This window comes from Fusarium keratoplasticum, chromosome 1, assembly GCF_025433545.1.
Source record: "Fusarium keratoplasticum isolate Fu6.1 chromosome 1, whole genome shotgun sequence".
NCBI lineage: Eukaryota > Fungi > Ascomycota > Sordariomycetes > Hypocreales > Nectriaceae > Fusarium > Fusarium keratoplasticum.
The window spans coordinates 3,192,198-3,207,321 of NC_070529.1; the positions used below are offsets into that span (position 1 = coordinate 3,192,198).

Sequence of the window (15,124 nt, forward strand, 5' to 3'; positions counted from 1 at the left end):
TCTCTCCGCCCTCCCGGGATATTCTAGGGCGTGTTCGCAGGGGGGCTGTTCCTCTCAGAGTGTTGCGCTTGAGCTCTTGTCTTGTCTGAGGTTTCGGCTGTGTCTGTTTTGCGTGCGCGGGGAGATATTGGTTGGCGGTGGGGCTAGCGGTGGGAGGAAAACGACAGAATTGGCCAACCAATGCCAGAGCCATGAGTCAACTTTAAGCTGTTTAGTTTAATGTGTAGACATGGTGGAACAAGCCTCGAAGTATATTGGAGGGGAAGCTGTGATAACCTGGGATCGCATTTGCTGCAACGAATGAGCTCGACGTTGACTGAAGATGGCATCCATAGCAACGACATGGATCTATTCCAATGTTTTCTTTCCATCGAGTGTGGGGTCTTTCCGATCGAGGCCGAAGAGCAGCGGCCGAAGGGTTGGGGTTGTGGTTGGCGGTCACCAGCCACATGAGCCACACGCGACCAGCCCGGCCCAGTGCCCAGTCAGGGGGGGTTAGCATGTTAGGCGGCCGGACATGCAGCCACAGGTTGGCGGCGGCTGCTTCATGCGGGTTGCCATGGAGACGAGTTGCTAGCCCACCCCTGGGCAAGCAACGGGGGCCGGCTGCTGTTTTGGGCAGGGGTCTCACCCAGCGCAGAAAATAACAGACCGACCAAGGCCAAACCCATACAAAAACATCGTGGGCCCGTTCTGGCATCGACATTGACAACCACCACCTTCTCTTTCTCTCCCATTCGAACAAAAATACAAGACTTGCTCTTGCAAGTGTTTGTCTTGTGCTGGACGCCCTCCCGACCTGGGTTCTTTGCTCCCCTCCCTTCAGCCATCAAACGCCTTTTCCGCTGCAGGTTGCCCGTTGATTTCCCACCGTTACCACGTCACCGCCTGCATTGATATCACCACCACGCTGAACTCGGGCCTCGCACCTCCCCTCGATCTTGTGACTGTTTATATTTATATATCCTTGCCGCTTTCCCGACCGCTCGCAGCAGCTCCCGCTACTTCTTCCCCGACGGTATCGCCCGCCGGTTTGCTGAGCTGAGAAAAGAAGCGCAACCCAGTTCACCATGGCGCCTTCCACCCGACATTCGCAGAACATGGCGCAGATCATCGAGTACATCCCAGGTATGCCTGAACAGCTGCGATGCTTCAATTTCCTCCGTTTCCCCGTACCATGGCCCTTTGGTTGTCCAGGCTCATGTCGCATTGCTATCCCATCCCGTCGACGGCGCTGCTCAAGGGCCCACCGTGCACCGTCGACTTCAACAACAACATCAATGTCAACATCCGTTACCCGGCCACGGCACTAAACTATATCCCAGATCGCCTTTACCTCGCCTCTTACTTGAATCCTCCCACCGACGACGACCTCTTCCCCTACCCTGAGGCTCCTGCCTCGCCCAGGAAACGAGGTCAACGAGGACCTACCCCGCTCGCCAAATCGAACCGCACGCCGCCATGCTACTTTACCGTCGATGATACCCTCCTCTACAACGCCTTTCACCATGACTTTGGCCCTCTGCACATTGGTCACCTGTACCGCTTTGCCATTCAGTTCCACGATGTCCTGGGTGCGAAGCGGAACAAGGATCGGCCCATTGTGTTCTGGAGCGCCGCTGACCCGAGAAGTGAGCTCATCCGATGAAATCGCGCGCATTGCGGAGAGACTAACAATGAGACAAGGTCGTGCGAACGCCGCCTGCATGCTCGCGTGCTACATGGTTCTCATCCAGAATTGGCCTCCTCACCTGGCCCTGGCCCCGATTGCGCAGGTTGACCCTCCACTGATGCCCTTCCGAGATGCGGGTTACAGCCAGGCCGACTACGGCATTAGCGTTCAGGATGTTGTCTACGGAGTGTGGAAGGCCAAGGAGGAGAAGTGCTGCGACCTGGACAACTTTGATCTGGAGCAGTATGAGAAGTTTGAGCGGGTCGAGCACGGAGACTTCAACTGGATCACTCCTAACTTCCTGGCTTTCGCCTCTCCCCAGCATGAGCCCGTTGCCAAGATCACCGAGGACGATGAGATGTTCCCCTTCCTTCCCCGGACGTTGACGGCTGTGGATGAGCACCCTACTCTGCCCAAGCCCTTCAAGAACGTGCTGACGCACTTCTCGGAGAAGAACATTGGCTTGGTGGTGCGACTCAACTCGGCACTCTACTCACCCTCATACTTTGAGGCTCTGGGTATTCAGCACCTTGATATGATTTTTGACGATGGCACCTGCCCGTCGCTCGTCACTGTCCGCAAGTTTATCAGACTCGCGCATGAGACAATCACCATCAAGAAGAAGGGAATCGCTGTGCACTGCAAGGCTGGTCTTGGCCGAACAGGCTGCCTGATCGGCGCCTACCTCATCTACCGCCATGGCTTCACTGCCAACGAGGTCATCTCGTTTATGCGCTTCATGAGACCCGGCATGGTCGTCGGTCCCCAGCAGCACTGGCTGCATCTCAACCAGGGCACCTTCAGGGAGTGGTGGATCGAGGAGAGGGTTGAGCGAAGGCTCAGGAGGGAGATGGCTGCTTCCAACCCCGTCCCCAGCACACCCATCCGTGCCATGCAGAAGACTTCTCTTCGCAACGGCCAGACCTCGACACCTCCCAACCGAAGCCCCTCAAACCGCACTCCACTCAGCGAGGTCGATCACGATCGCAATAACATTGGCGTCCAAGAAGACTATCTGCCAGCACCTACACCAGGACAGCCTCGCAAGACTGTTCGGGACCGTCACCACCCTTACCAGCGGTCGGCTTCTGGAACCGTCGAGGAGCAGCAGACCATTGAGCAGGAGACAGAGTTCATGGCCAAGCACCGCACTCAGGGCGCTGAGTCTGATGAGGAATGGCACCTGCGCATGCGCAGCCACCGAAAGGTGTCGCAATCGCCAGGCCGCAGTGAGAAGTCGAGGTCGGTCAGCCAAACGACGGGCACGATTTACATGATCGACAACGACTCGTCCAAGGACGCCGAAAACATCGGCTCTCTACGGAGCAAGCACGTTGACCGGGTTGCTAGCACCCCCGGTGTTCTGACCAAGGTCCGTGGCAGCAAGCGCCAGGGCGAGTCTCCCCTCCGAGCAAAGGAGACTGCTGGTATCCGCAAGACCAGCGGCAGAGTAGGCAGCGCCAGCCACGCGACGTCGGCGACAGCGGCCTCGACGGCTCGCAAGGTCTCTGGAGCTTAGAAAGCCGGAGTCCAGCATGCGAAGCCGCTCAAGCGGTCGCCGGCTCGACGGCGCGGCAAGGCGAACGACTCTACCTCACGATCATGACTCACGTACGTCACGCACGAGCGATCTCACTCACGTCCTGCATGCATTGGCGTTTCAGGCTCGAAAGGGATTAATGGATGGGTGTTTGTGTTTGAATGAATGTCCAACCAATTCTTTCTTCTCGCGACTGCTTCTCAGCTCTGGGCATTCTAGTGTCTGCCATTTTTCAAAGCTGGAAACATGATTGGATCTAAGCAGCATCCAAACATAATCATCATGGCCATGTGGTTGAATGGAGTTTTTTTCTTTTTGGCCAAGAGAAAGAAAGGGGAGATGAAAAGATGAAGCGTCTCCGAGGTGAAGAAGAATGAAAGGGAGAGGGCATCAGGGAGTTTCAAAGTTGCGACGGCGTCCAGGAGGGAAGGGATATGATATTTCTTTTGCTATTCATTGTTTATTCACCTGTACTGGTTTGTTATTATATTGCGACTTTGGGGTATGGCATTGATTGGCATTGGCATTTTTCCGTATTGCAGCCACCGAGGATGCGAGGCGGCAGCGGACTTTTACGACTATTATATATACATTTCAGAGAACTGAAATAGATTACTATGCTGTTCATATTAGTTGCCCTGTTGGTGATCTGATGGTGTAAAGGTGTTGATTTGTCTACGTTTGCTTGTTCCTCCAGGTCTCGATGGAAGTTCAGTCAACTCTTCTCATTACGTCGTTGTTCATCTAAACTCATTTCATTCATCAAGTCGTCATACTCTAATGCCTTCGAGAGCCGTCACAACCTCTTCCAAAACCTCGGCTGCCTCGGTACTCGTCATCTCCTCACTCACACTCAGGCACTTTTCCACAACATCACGATATCTACGACCAACCTTGCTCCCCAGACCTGGAACGAGCACCGCGCGAACCACCTTGTCCCGCCACCGGTCTGCAGAGTAGTGAGGTCTATGGTAGGCCTGGAGGATCTTCCAGAGTCCAATCTCGAGGAGGACCAACCCCAGACTGTAAATGTCCATGGGCTTGCAGTGTGGGAACCCTCGTAGCGAGGCTGGGTGTCGGTGTAGGGTGGCGATGGAGGGGTTGCGAGGGGCGACGGACAGGGCCTGGTCAAAGTCTGGACGCGAGGCGTCGAAACCTGTGAGATACGGCCGTTGAATATCTGGGACGAGAGCGGCGGCAGCAGTAGGGGAGTGAGCCGAGGTGGAAAAGGCCGAGGGGAAGAAGAGAATGTTTGCACTGCAGAGGCTCTTGTGCAGCCAGTCGAGGGAGTGGAGGGACCAGAGCGCCACAGCTAGGGTGTGAGCGAGACGGACGCGGTCGTCGAGGTCTGGCGTCTTGAGGTCCGGGCTGGCGATGAGTTCGTGGAGGGTTGAGAAGGATGGTGAGGGTGCCTTGTATACGAGGCCGTAGCGACAGTGGGATGAGTCGTCGACGTAGCCGACGCAGTCGATGCTGTGAAGATCTGGATGACATTCTGAGGCTGAGTGCATCATCCGGGCGAGGTCATCGAGACGGCGGACGTGGGCGACTCGCTCTTCGACATCATCACGATCATAGTCTACCCATTCAATGACGACGTCGCCCGCTGTCTCATGGCGGCCCTTACTTCGCCCACGATGGTTGCTCTCCTTCTCTTCCTCAGTCAGCTCGAGCGCTGGACGAGGCACTTTGAGTGCAAAAGTGGGTTTGAAGGAGGCCTGGGGCCGCGTGTCGAGATTGATGCGGAGCTTCTTGAGGTTGGCCGAGGTGGTGAGCTGGGGGTAGACGCCCGTCGCGGCCGTCTCGAGGAGGGAGAGCTGGGTGAGATCGCGCTGAGCAGACTCGAGGAGTTGATGTGTCCAGGCGCGTTGAAAGGATGGGAGGTGAGAGAGGGGGAAGAGACGTTCAAGACCGTCGTTGTAGTCTTGTGGTTGAAGATTAGCCAATGTCGGTAAGGAGGCGTGGGCTGGTGAGTTGCCGGGTAGAGGTACCTCTTAAGTCCTTGAGTAGGTTTATAAACTTTTCTTTGTCTGTTACAACCATGTTTAGTTCTCAACTGTGTGATGATATAGATGATGGTATGTGAGAGCTCACCTCCTATCACCCACTTGGCCCTCAGCCCCAGTTCCTTTCCCCAGCTCCTCTCACTCGAGGCACTCGAAGTCTTTACCAACCCATTCGATTTACGACTCTCATCGTCTCTCGACCCCTTTCTCGAAGGTGAAGGCGACTTCTTGCCCCCTTTACTCTTCCCCCCTTTGACCTCCAAACTCGCACTCCTCCCCTCATCCACAAGCCCATACCTCTCCTTGAGCTTGTTAAAGTCTGTCACGGCGCTGTGCAGCTCGCCCAGGATCTGCAGTGCCAGGCTCCTCAGCTGCGGGTTCCGTGTGGACTCGAGGTGCGCCTCGAGCCTCCCCTCGGCGACGCCCCAGTCGCGGCCCCAGACGACGAGGCGCATCTCCTCGATGCGCACCTTGCACAGCAGCCGCTGGCTGTCGGTGTCGAGGTTGGCCGCCGTCGTGAAGAAGCCGTAGGCCTGGACACAGCCCGCAAAGAGCTGGCCCAGGACGCCCACCACGCCGAGGGCGGTGCCGACGGCTTCGGCCATATGAGGTAATTTGTGAGAGGGATTTACGAGGGGTTTACGGAGGGTGTGAATTGTTTGCTTCACGACTCGTTCTCGTGGTTTCGGTGGGTTTGAATGATTTAAAACAATCGACGGCGAGGGCTAAGCTTGACTAGAAGGCGCTTAATAAGCCTCTCTCGACCCGACGATCAATCGAGGTTCAAGTTGAATTAATGAGGGCATCAAATGCGACAGTTTCAAATTCTTTTGATCTATTATAATGATACAATTTATAATCTATTTTCCAACACATTCATATTCTACTTTTTAATTAATAGCCCAATCTATAACCATCAACCTCTGACCAAGACCATGCCCTCATGGCCTATTAAGCCTACTCTTCTTACTGAAGCATCTGTTGCATGGCGTTCAGCCTGTAGCTCTCTCTCCGCTCCATCAACTGAGAGTGTCGTCCGCTGTCGACAATCTGGCCACCCTCGACAACAAAAATCACATCGGCCTTCTGCACAGTGTGAAGTCGGTGAGTAATGGCCAGGACAGTCGTGCCTCGCGACGCCCTCTCAAGACCCTCCTGTAGGGCAGCCTCGCTGGCAGCATCGAGGGCACTTGTGCTCTCATCGAGGAGGAGCAGTCGAGGACGACGGACGAGGGCACGAGCGATGGCGAGACGCTGTCTCTGACCACCCGACAGTCGAGACGCAGATGGACCACACTCAGTATCATAACCGTCGGGAAGAGCAGCAATAACATCGTGGATGTTGGCCAAGCGACAAGCCTCTTCGATCTCCGCATCAGTAGCCTCATGTCCTGGAGGAGCACCCAGGCCCACATTGAACCGCACGCTGCCGTCGAACAGAGCTGGGTCCTGAGGTACAAGGGCAATAGTGTCGCGGAATGAAGTCGGGAGCTTGGAAATGTCTTGATCATCGATGAGGACGGTGCCCGAGGTGGCCTCGTACAGTCGCTGCACAATGTTCATGATGGTCGACTTGCCAGCACCAGAAGGGCCCACGAGACCGCAGAACTGGTTGGGTGGAAGGGTGAACGAGACATTGTCCAGAATGGTGACATCGGGGCGGCTAGGGTACGCAAAAGAGACGTTCTTGAACGTCACCTTTGAGCCACCGCGGCGTTGGTTGTCCTTGGGGCTGACGGTCTTCTCTCCTCCAGCAGCCTCGACATCGTCGCCCGCCTTTGAAGGGTCCTGACCAGGCTTGCCAGTGTGGGTGCTCGATCCCATGTTGACGACCGTCATGACTCGAGACAGGGCCAGACGAGCTCGCGAGAACTCAGGAGCCAGAGAGAACATGCCGCTCCAGAGCTGGGCACTGGTGAGCATGGCCACGAGGATGATGAGGAAGTCTGTCTGCGTGTATTCGCCCTTCATGATGAGCTGCGAACCCCACCAGTATGCCAGCGCGTTGATAAACGTGCCGGTAGTGTATGAGATGGCGAGCCAGATGTTGGTGAAGACCGAGGCGCGCACCACCTGCTTCCTCGGGGGCTTTAGAAGGCGCGCAAACCCTTCCATGTACTCGTTCTCAAGAGACAGAACAGCCACGGTTCGGATCGACTGGATAGCCTCGGTGGCAAGCGAGGTGGCAGTGGAGAAGGCTTCACGATGACGTTCCTCGTATCGAGCCAGCATGCGCAGCTGCATGAAACCCGAGCCAAGCAAGATGGGAAGAGTCACCAGACATACCAAGGCGATCTTCCACGCAAAGATATGAGAGATGATAATGGCAATAAGGACATTAATGAGGATGGCAAAGATGGTACCAAACGTCGATCCACTAAAGGCGCCAACAGACACACTGTCCTTGGTGATGATGCCGAGCAGACTAGTCGGGGTGCGGCCTTCAGACTGGTGCCAGTGGATGCCCTGCTCAAGCAGAGACCTGAAAGACAGGACCCGAAGGTTGTAGAGGAGTCTCTCAGCAACGATACCGAAGCCCAGCCAGGCAAAGAAGTTGGCGATAAGCTCGACACCTGCAAGCATAAAGAAGAGACCAGCAAACATGCGACCCAGAGATCGAATGCGATCCACAGTGCTCGCGCAAGGGTTGAGAGCACCGACAGTGTAACCAAAGATGATACCAGAACCGGAAAATGTGGCTCCAACGAAGACGGCGGCGATCATGGCAAGGGCAAACCAGCCCAGAGATGGGCGGATCAGCCAGGCAAGACCCCTCATAACGGAAGCGAATGGCTTCTCGGCATCCAGTTCCTTGTCCTTGGGCTCTTCCTCCTTCTTTTCGCCCTCGGCCTTGTCATCCTCTGAAGACTGAACCTCGACACCCTCCTTGATCTCAGCCAGGTCGGTCTTTTCGTTCAGGGACATTCTCAAGGTCGAAGCGTCGATCGAGTCGCCAGAGACGGATCCTGCCTCAGTCTTGGCGTGACCAACGCTCTGCAGCTTGGCCATGCGGGCGAATTCACCATCTTCCTTGGCCATGAGTTCAGTATACGTTCCCTGCTCGACGACGCGACCGGCCTGCATGACAACAATGTTGTCGGCGTTGCGGATAGTAGAGAGACGATGGGCAATGGAGATGATGGTTCGCTTCTCAGCAGCAGCGCGCTCCACAGCAAGCTGAATTCTCTTCTCGCTAGCAGAGTCAAGAGCAGCGGTAGCCTCATCAAGGACGAGGATTTCAGGGTCGCGGATCAAGGCACGGGCAAGCGCAATTCTCTGTCGCTGACCACCGCTCACGAGTGAGCCCTTGGGCCCAGCAGACGTACCATAACCAGACTCGAGACGCTCAATGAAGCTGGCCGCATCGGCCTGTTCAGTGGCGTGCTTAATCAAGTTGGCGATCTCAGCGAACTCGGGTCCCAGAGAAGCAGCGGAAGAGAGGGCGTCCTGACCCTTGGCAGCAAGCTTGGCGAGCTCGGGACCCTTGAGCAGTGGCTTCAGGTGCTGGTGAGCAGGCTTTGGCGAGTTGACAAGTCCAAGTGCGATGTTCTCAAGGATAGAGCGGTCAAGAAGAGAAGGCTCCTGCTGAACAAAGCTGATGAAGCTTCGAAGAGACCTGACATTGAGCTCACGCAGATCATGACCTTCGAGCTCAACGGTACCCTCTGTGGGATCATGCAGACGAGCAATCAGAGCCGCAATGGTAGACTTGCCACTGCCAGAGAGGCCGACGATGGCGGTATACTGTCCAGCCTGGAATTCCAGATCCACGTTCTGCAGAACGGGCTGGCCGGGGCGCGATGGGTACTCGAACGTGACATTGCGGAAGGCGAGGGACTTTGCCGAGCTCGGTTGGAGGACAGTTCCAGCGTCTGAAGTTCCGTCAATAGCAGAGGGAGCGTTGATGTCTTCCATGAGACGCTGGTATGCGGCCACAGCACCTCCCAAAAAGGGGAGCGTGGGAGCCATTCCACCAAGCATCACGCACGCGTCGACGAGAAGGTAGACGATGGCGTAGATCTCACCAACAGTCGTGCTGCCATCGTTCTTTTCCACTGAGTCTGCGATGCGCATACTACCTTGCCAAAAGGCAAGGGCGTTTCCAGAGTAGGCAATGAAGTATAGGAGACCGGTCTGGACGGCGGCAATGGACGCCTTCACAATAGCGTACTTCCTAGAGCGTTCCATGTGCTCAGAGAACTTCTCCTCAAGACGGGGAGCGGCTCCAAAGGCTTGAACAACTGCGACATGTGAAAGAGCCTCAGAGGCAATGGAAGAGGCTGAAGCGGCAGCGTCGTTCTGGCGGATCGCGAACTTGCCAAGATATCTCCCTCCGAGGATGCCAGAGAGGAGGAAGGCGGGCAACATGCAAACCAAGATTCCAGCGAGCCTGGGCTGCTTGGTGAAGGCGATGATGAAGACGGTGACGAAGAAGCTCATCGTGACGATGATGTTGCCTACCTTCTCCGATGTGCCGGCCTGGACAGCTGTAATGTCGCCATGGAGTCGGCTTGAGACCTGACCCGAGGCACCGCGAGTATCGAAGAAGTCCGGAGGCTGTCGCAAAAGGGCCTCGACGTAGCGGGTTCGTAGTCGCTGGGCCAGGCGTTGGCTGATGATATTCCAGCAGGTGAGGTGGCCGTAGATTAGACCAAGGGCAATGGCACCAATCCAGGCTGTCTTGATGACCTTGTCGTTGATGGCAGCCTCGTACTCGAAGGGGTCGACGGAGCTACTGGCACTCGAGTCCTGGCCATCAGCCGCGCATGTAGCGCCGTTGAAGTTATCGATGAGCTGACCAAACAGGACGCCCATGAGAGGGAAGGGGACACCGGCAGCAACGGCACACAGCGTGCCCAGGATGATGAGGCCGATGTCAACCCATGTCGGTTGGGCGGAAAAGAGAAGCTCAATGTAGACAAAGACTCCCTTGATTGACTAGAAAGGATGTCAGCTGCTCGCTCGAGTTGGTAGACAGAGGCTCGGAAGTTCCGAACGGCAAGAATTGTTACTTACGGACCATACGCCACCCTTGGGCTTCTCGGCCGCCTTTTCAGGCTCGGCGGCCATGGCTACAGTTTCCTGTTGTGTTTCTGGCCTGGCAGGGAAGAGGAGTGTGAACCAACAACTCTATCTCGATGCAGGCAGATAGGGCCTAGGCGTGGAAAAGGTGAGGTTGCTGATATGGGCGGTCAGAAACCGGTGTGAACTCAGAAGAGAGAAATGAATGGCGAGGAAGGAAACGAGTCAGATGTTGCATCTGAGGCGCATACCTTCGAGCACGGTCACCAGGTGATGGGCAGAGAAAGTGATCAGCAGAGAAGCCGATATAGGAGCCCCTAGACCCAGACTACTATCACGGACGTGGGTAGACTACCTATGTATCTACACGAGAACTCCATCACAGCACTGGGGAGCTGCGAGGAGAGATACCATGTTTTCCAGGGCCGTGGGAGTGAAGCGGGAGATTGACACAGGCCCACCGAACTGCAATGGCAAACGGCATTGAACGTGGTGGCAGATTAATGATCCAGGGCAAGATCAGCAACCTTGGCACGAGCGGTAGCCTTGGGGCGTGGGTGAGAGGTGAATCCATGAATCCTTCATGTACCTACATGGCACGCACGGGATGTGGGCGGATGGAGGATGTGACCATATGGATTCTGATGTTACTCTACACAACTTTGAGTAGTTCAACAGGCAGGTGTATGGAGGTAGATGGATACTACCCAACATAGTGCGTATGTAAGTGGACAAATAGGTAACCATTCGCGGATATGTGGGCACGGGGGTTTTTGCTGGTGAGCAGGGGGTTCAAGGTGTTGAAACCTGGCCGCCGCCCATCTTCTTCGCCGCCGCCGCCGCCGCCGCTGACGAGGGAAAGGGACAAGGACGAGGAAAGGACGGGTAAGAGATGAGAGGCCATGGCAATGATGCTAGCAACGGATCCAAATGCCAATGAAATGCTAAGTGGAATTAGTCAAGACGAAAGGGAAAAAGTGGAAGTGAGACATTTTGGTTCGACCAGAGAGAAAAAACTTGCAAGTCTGAATGACGATCCTAGGCGTGATGCAAGGATCGGCCAGGGCTTGGCATGTCGGAAGATTCTGAACGAGTCAAGCGGGAACCGGGGCATCAGATAAGATGGGGTGATTGATAAGATGGCGCAGAAAACACCAAGGTGGCCAAAGATCGTCGCAACCGGACGACGAACGGGAAAAGCGATTGAATTGGGGGATCATCGCCGAGAAAGCATGGACGTTGCGCGCGTGAGGAATGTTGCGGTGCCGCTTGGGCTTGGTCTCGGTCTCGCAGGGAAGGCGTGGCATCCCGGTGGAGTGATCGACTATAATTCTTTCCACGTTTGCATATAGCATTGGGTCCCATTCCCTCAAGGAACAGGGATTCATTTGCGCAAAGCAGGCAAGAAATTTCATGAGTGGATGGAGGAGCGAAGTTGAGTAGCATCGGGCTCGGTGATTGATAGTCGCGTTGTCTTGGCATAACTCGGCATATCCATGAGCGGATCCGACCAATGGTAGGATCCTGAACAGGGTCCGGCTTTCTATTGGACGATGGGGGTTTAAAGCCGCATTGTGGGGGAAGGAAGGAGAAGAAGGGGCGCCATGGGGGGCGCACCCACGGCACCTTTCTGTTAACAGAGCAAAGCTTCGGCGTGAAGCCCTTTATACGGCTAGAGCCAACCTTGTGGGAATAAAACATTCAAACTCTGACCTAAGCGTAAAAAGGCGTTTTTATGCTTATTCTTTGCTCGGCTGTGGTGCACCCAAAAAATGCTCCGATATCCGGAAAAGCGTTTACACGGTGGATATGGCATTTCTCGCGTTGGCCCTGTCCTTCTCGCTAATACGCGGATGGAGTTAAGATTTCTGCTGACAGAGGTGATTGATTGTCTGATCGCGGACAAACCCCGGCACGGGAGGGGAAGCAAACCGATGGCAATGGGATCCCGGACTCTGGCCGCCCAGACGCAGGCTGTAGGGAGTAGGGAAGGAAGATGCCGAAAGCATGATTGGGCAACGACCAATTAAGGTTGCATTTGACAAAAGAAAGCACACAAAGTGGGATCGCCAAGGCGGCGAATTTAGGTCGTCCCATCCAATGCAATCTGATACGTTTTGTGCCCTATGGAACGCCTCCAGGCAGCCTTGTATTGTCCCCCCCTAAGACTCCGTTTTTGACCGACTGCATTTGCCGTTCATTTCGAGACTAGGACAAGGGGGGTAAGTCCGTCATCACTTCGGCCGACGAAGCTGACGACATGTTGGCCCAAACCAAGGCCTGCTCAGCTCTGTTCTGCTCTGCTGCACGGCACGCTCACTTCACAGGTAAGGAAGGTAACGTAAGGTATCTCACACACAGACGGCACATCCCCGCCAAGATGGTGATCAACCCTCCCCAAGGTTTCACACGGTAGCACCTTGCTTGCCCAGCGTCCGTCCTTGCAGGCCCGGCCCTGACCCCGTTGATCAGCATGGCAAATCGCCATCTTGCTGCTGCTTTCTCCTCGAAGCATTCATTCCGTGCTCGGCGAGGGGCCCATTGCCTGCGTGTATAAGAAGGGGGCGACAGGAAGCCTCAACCTGGTCGTCATCACTGTTGCAACCATTCACGGAGGCCTCATATCAAATCAAACCACACTAGACAAAAAGAATAGTCTGGACCAACACTCTCTTCTCAAGCCACCAGCCAACACCCCCAAGCCAATTTCATCATGCCACAGGCAACTCTCCGCACCGAACGCCTCGAGCTGTTGCCACTCGCGCCTAGCCACGGGGACTACATCTACCAGCTAGACTCGGACCCTGAAGTCATGCGATACATTGGCTACGGCAAGCCACTGAGCGCCAGCGACTCGGCCATTGTCCACAAGCTGCTCCTCGAGACTGCCTCCCTGGGCACAGGTCTGGGCTGCTGGGCCGGGTTCGCCGGTGATGAGTTTGTCGGCTGGTGGATTCTTGCCCCTAGCCAGAGCACCAGCCGGCGCAGCAGCAACAGTAGCACCAACAGCAGCGAGACGGAAGAGGATGAGGCCTCGACTCCTCAAGTGGATGTCAAGAGGGTCGAGTTTGGCCTGCGGCTCCTACCCAAGTTCTGGGGCCAAGGGTTTGCCAAGGAGGGCTCCCGCGCCGTGGTCAAGCACGGTCTGGAAGAGCTAGGCGCCGATGAGGTTTTCGGCGAGACCATGGCTGTCAACGCTGGTTCGCGGGCCATCATGTCCAAGATCGGGCTGAAGCACGTTCGGACGTTCCACAACCAGTACGACAGCCCTCCGCCGGGGATCGAGGAGGGAGAGGTGGAATACAGCATCACCAGGGACGAGTGGGCGGCGCTGGACCCAAGCCGGAAATGAAGCAAAAGGGCGTGCGTGTACAATGATTGTATGTAGATGAGATGTAGCAAATAGTCTGCTTGAGCGTCTGCGGCGTTTGGATAGCGTCAGAGTTGGAAACACGGCAGGGAAATTTCAAAGGTCGATCAAGGGGCGATACATAGCTAGCATCAGCTCCAGTCCAATTATTCTTACTCTTTTTTGAATCTTGTACCCAACCTGCTGGTCAGGAGCGATCGTGATGGGGGCACTCACATGCATTGGCGAGACGTTATCGGTTTTGGAGTTCCCGATCGTCTGGATCGTCGTCAGGTGCTTGCAGAGGAGGTTGTGCTGTTGGTTCAAGGTAGGGCCGCGCGGCGAGCGGCAAGGGGAGAAGGCGTGAAGAGTGTAGTGTGCATGTGAGATGCAGGGTCAACGGCATCCTCCGCCCGCAGATGATGGGATGGGTCATGTCCCCATGGGTCTTTAGAATCGTCGTTAGAAGTCAAGACACTCATGAGGCACAGCGTGGGGGAGGGTGAAGACATGGCACGGTGTGATGGGAACTCGGGGTGTTGGAAGTCGGATACTTGTCTCGGCACTGCGGTGGGTGCTCCGGTTCGAAAACCGTTGGCTCTTGTGCAAGCCGGGATCAGGCGTTCTCGGACAAAGGGTGGGATAGAAGGTAGTATTCTTGGACAGTTGCTCCTCGGCCCAGGGCCAGGGGCATCTCGTCCCCCTCGGCTCTGGTTGGGCGGTAGCGTCGTGGGGGGTTTTTGACTCTCTGTCCCGTTGTTGGTTCTGCAGATCTTGGCAAAGTGGGCGGGTCAGCTTGTCAGAAATGGTCATGATCAGACAAGACCGGGCATAAGTTGGATATAGTGAGAATCTCACGAGGCGTGATTGGGTTCGGGGACAGATTGTGGCTTGCTGCGCCAAGGCGAGAGCCCGGCACCTCTGCCCCGGAGGCCATGTGAGGTGAGCCAGGGACGGGCACACATAACACATCCAGAACGGATCCATCCGTCCATTCACTCGGATGAATAAGTTAGTACGTACTACGCTCCATGAACCCACGCCATGCCTTTCTGCTTTGGCCCCCAAGCTCAGACGATCCCGTCCCAGAGCCAAGCCAAGGCCAAGGTTCTAGGTTTGGCCCGGACGCTATTCGTCGCTGACTTCAGGGCCTCGGAGGAGGACCCCCCCTACCTTAGTAGCTTAGCTCCCTCTTGGTAGTAGCCCGGGCTCCATTTACTCATGTTGAATATGGAAACAGCTACCAACAGCTCCTTCCATTCACTCAAAACAGTCGACTTGTTCCGTGGTTGGATCTTACCCTTTGATCTGATTAGATAAAAATTTTCACCCTCTTCCGATCTCGGGTTCTTTCCCCCACTCGTTCGCCACTTGTAATCTGAATTCTCGACTGAGCATTCTCTTGACCATCTTGTGCATTTCCACCCCATCCCATCCACATCGGCAACTGCGGCATCGTCCTATTCTGGAATGGACCTCATGGGGGCCTCGAGGGACCTCCTGGTCCATCCTTGGGCCTGGGACATCGTCGGTCC

The 15,124-nt window shown here is 55.6% G+C and overlaps 4 protein-coding genes across 4 annotated transcripts; 2 read left to right on the forward strand and 2 right to left on the reverse strand.

Moving 5' to 3' along the window:
- Positions 1-1,070: 1,070 nt before the first annotated feature.
- NCS57_00095100 (Protein-tyrosine-phosphatase) lies at positions 1,071-3,191 on the forward strand (the record flags this gene model as incomplete). The annotated part of the gene is made up of 3 exons (XM_053051025.1): positions 1,071-1,128; positions 1,326-1,631; positions 1,687-3,191. The coding sequence occupies 3 exons, from the start codon at positions 1,071-1,073 to the stop codon at positions 3,189-3,191; spliced, it is 1,869 nt and encodes a 622-aa protein (XP_052919540.1).
- A 791-nt stretch (positions 3,192-3,982) lies between these two features.
- On the reverse strand, positions 3,983-5,823 carry NCS57_00095200 (Protein kinase domain-containing protein; the record flags this gene model as incomplete). The annotated part of the gene is made up of 3 exons (XM_053051026.1): positions 3,983-5,136; positions 5,204-5,242; positions 5,307-5,823. The coding sequence occupies 3 exons, from the start codon at positions 5,821-5,823 to the stop codon at positions 3,983-3,985; spliced, it is 1,710 nt and encodes a 569-aa protein (XP_052919541.1).
- Positions 5,824-6,184: 361 nt separating this feature from the next.
- Positions 6,185-10,288, reverse strand: NCS57_00095300 (uncharacterized protein; the record flags this gene model as incomplete). The annotated part of the gene is made up of 2 exons (XM_053051027.1): positions 6,185-10,156; positions 10,235-10,288. The coding sequence occupies 2 exons, from the start codon at positions 10,286-10,288 to the stop codon at positions 6,185-6,187; spliced, it is 4,026 nt and encodes a 1,341-aa protein (XP_052919542.1).
- Positions 10,289-12,953: 2,665 nt separating this feature from the next.
- Positions 12,954-13,592, forward strand: NCS57_00095400 (N-acetyltransferase domain-containing protein; the record flags this gene model as incomplete). Its single annotated transcript, XM_053051028.1, has 1 exon — positions 12,954-13,592. One exon carries the CDS (start codon positions 12,954-12,956, stop codon positions 13,590-13,592), a length of 639 nt encoding a protein of 212 aa, XP_052919543.1.
- Positions 13,593-15,124: the final 1,532 nt, after the last annotated feature.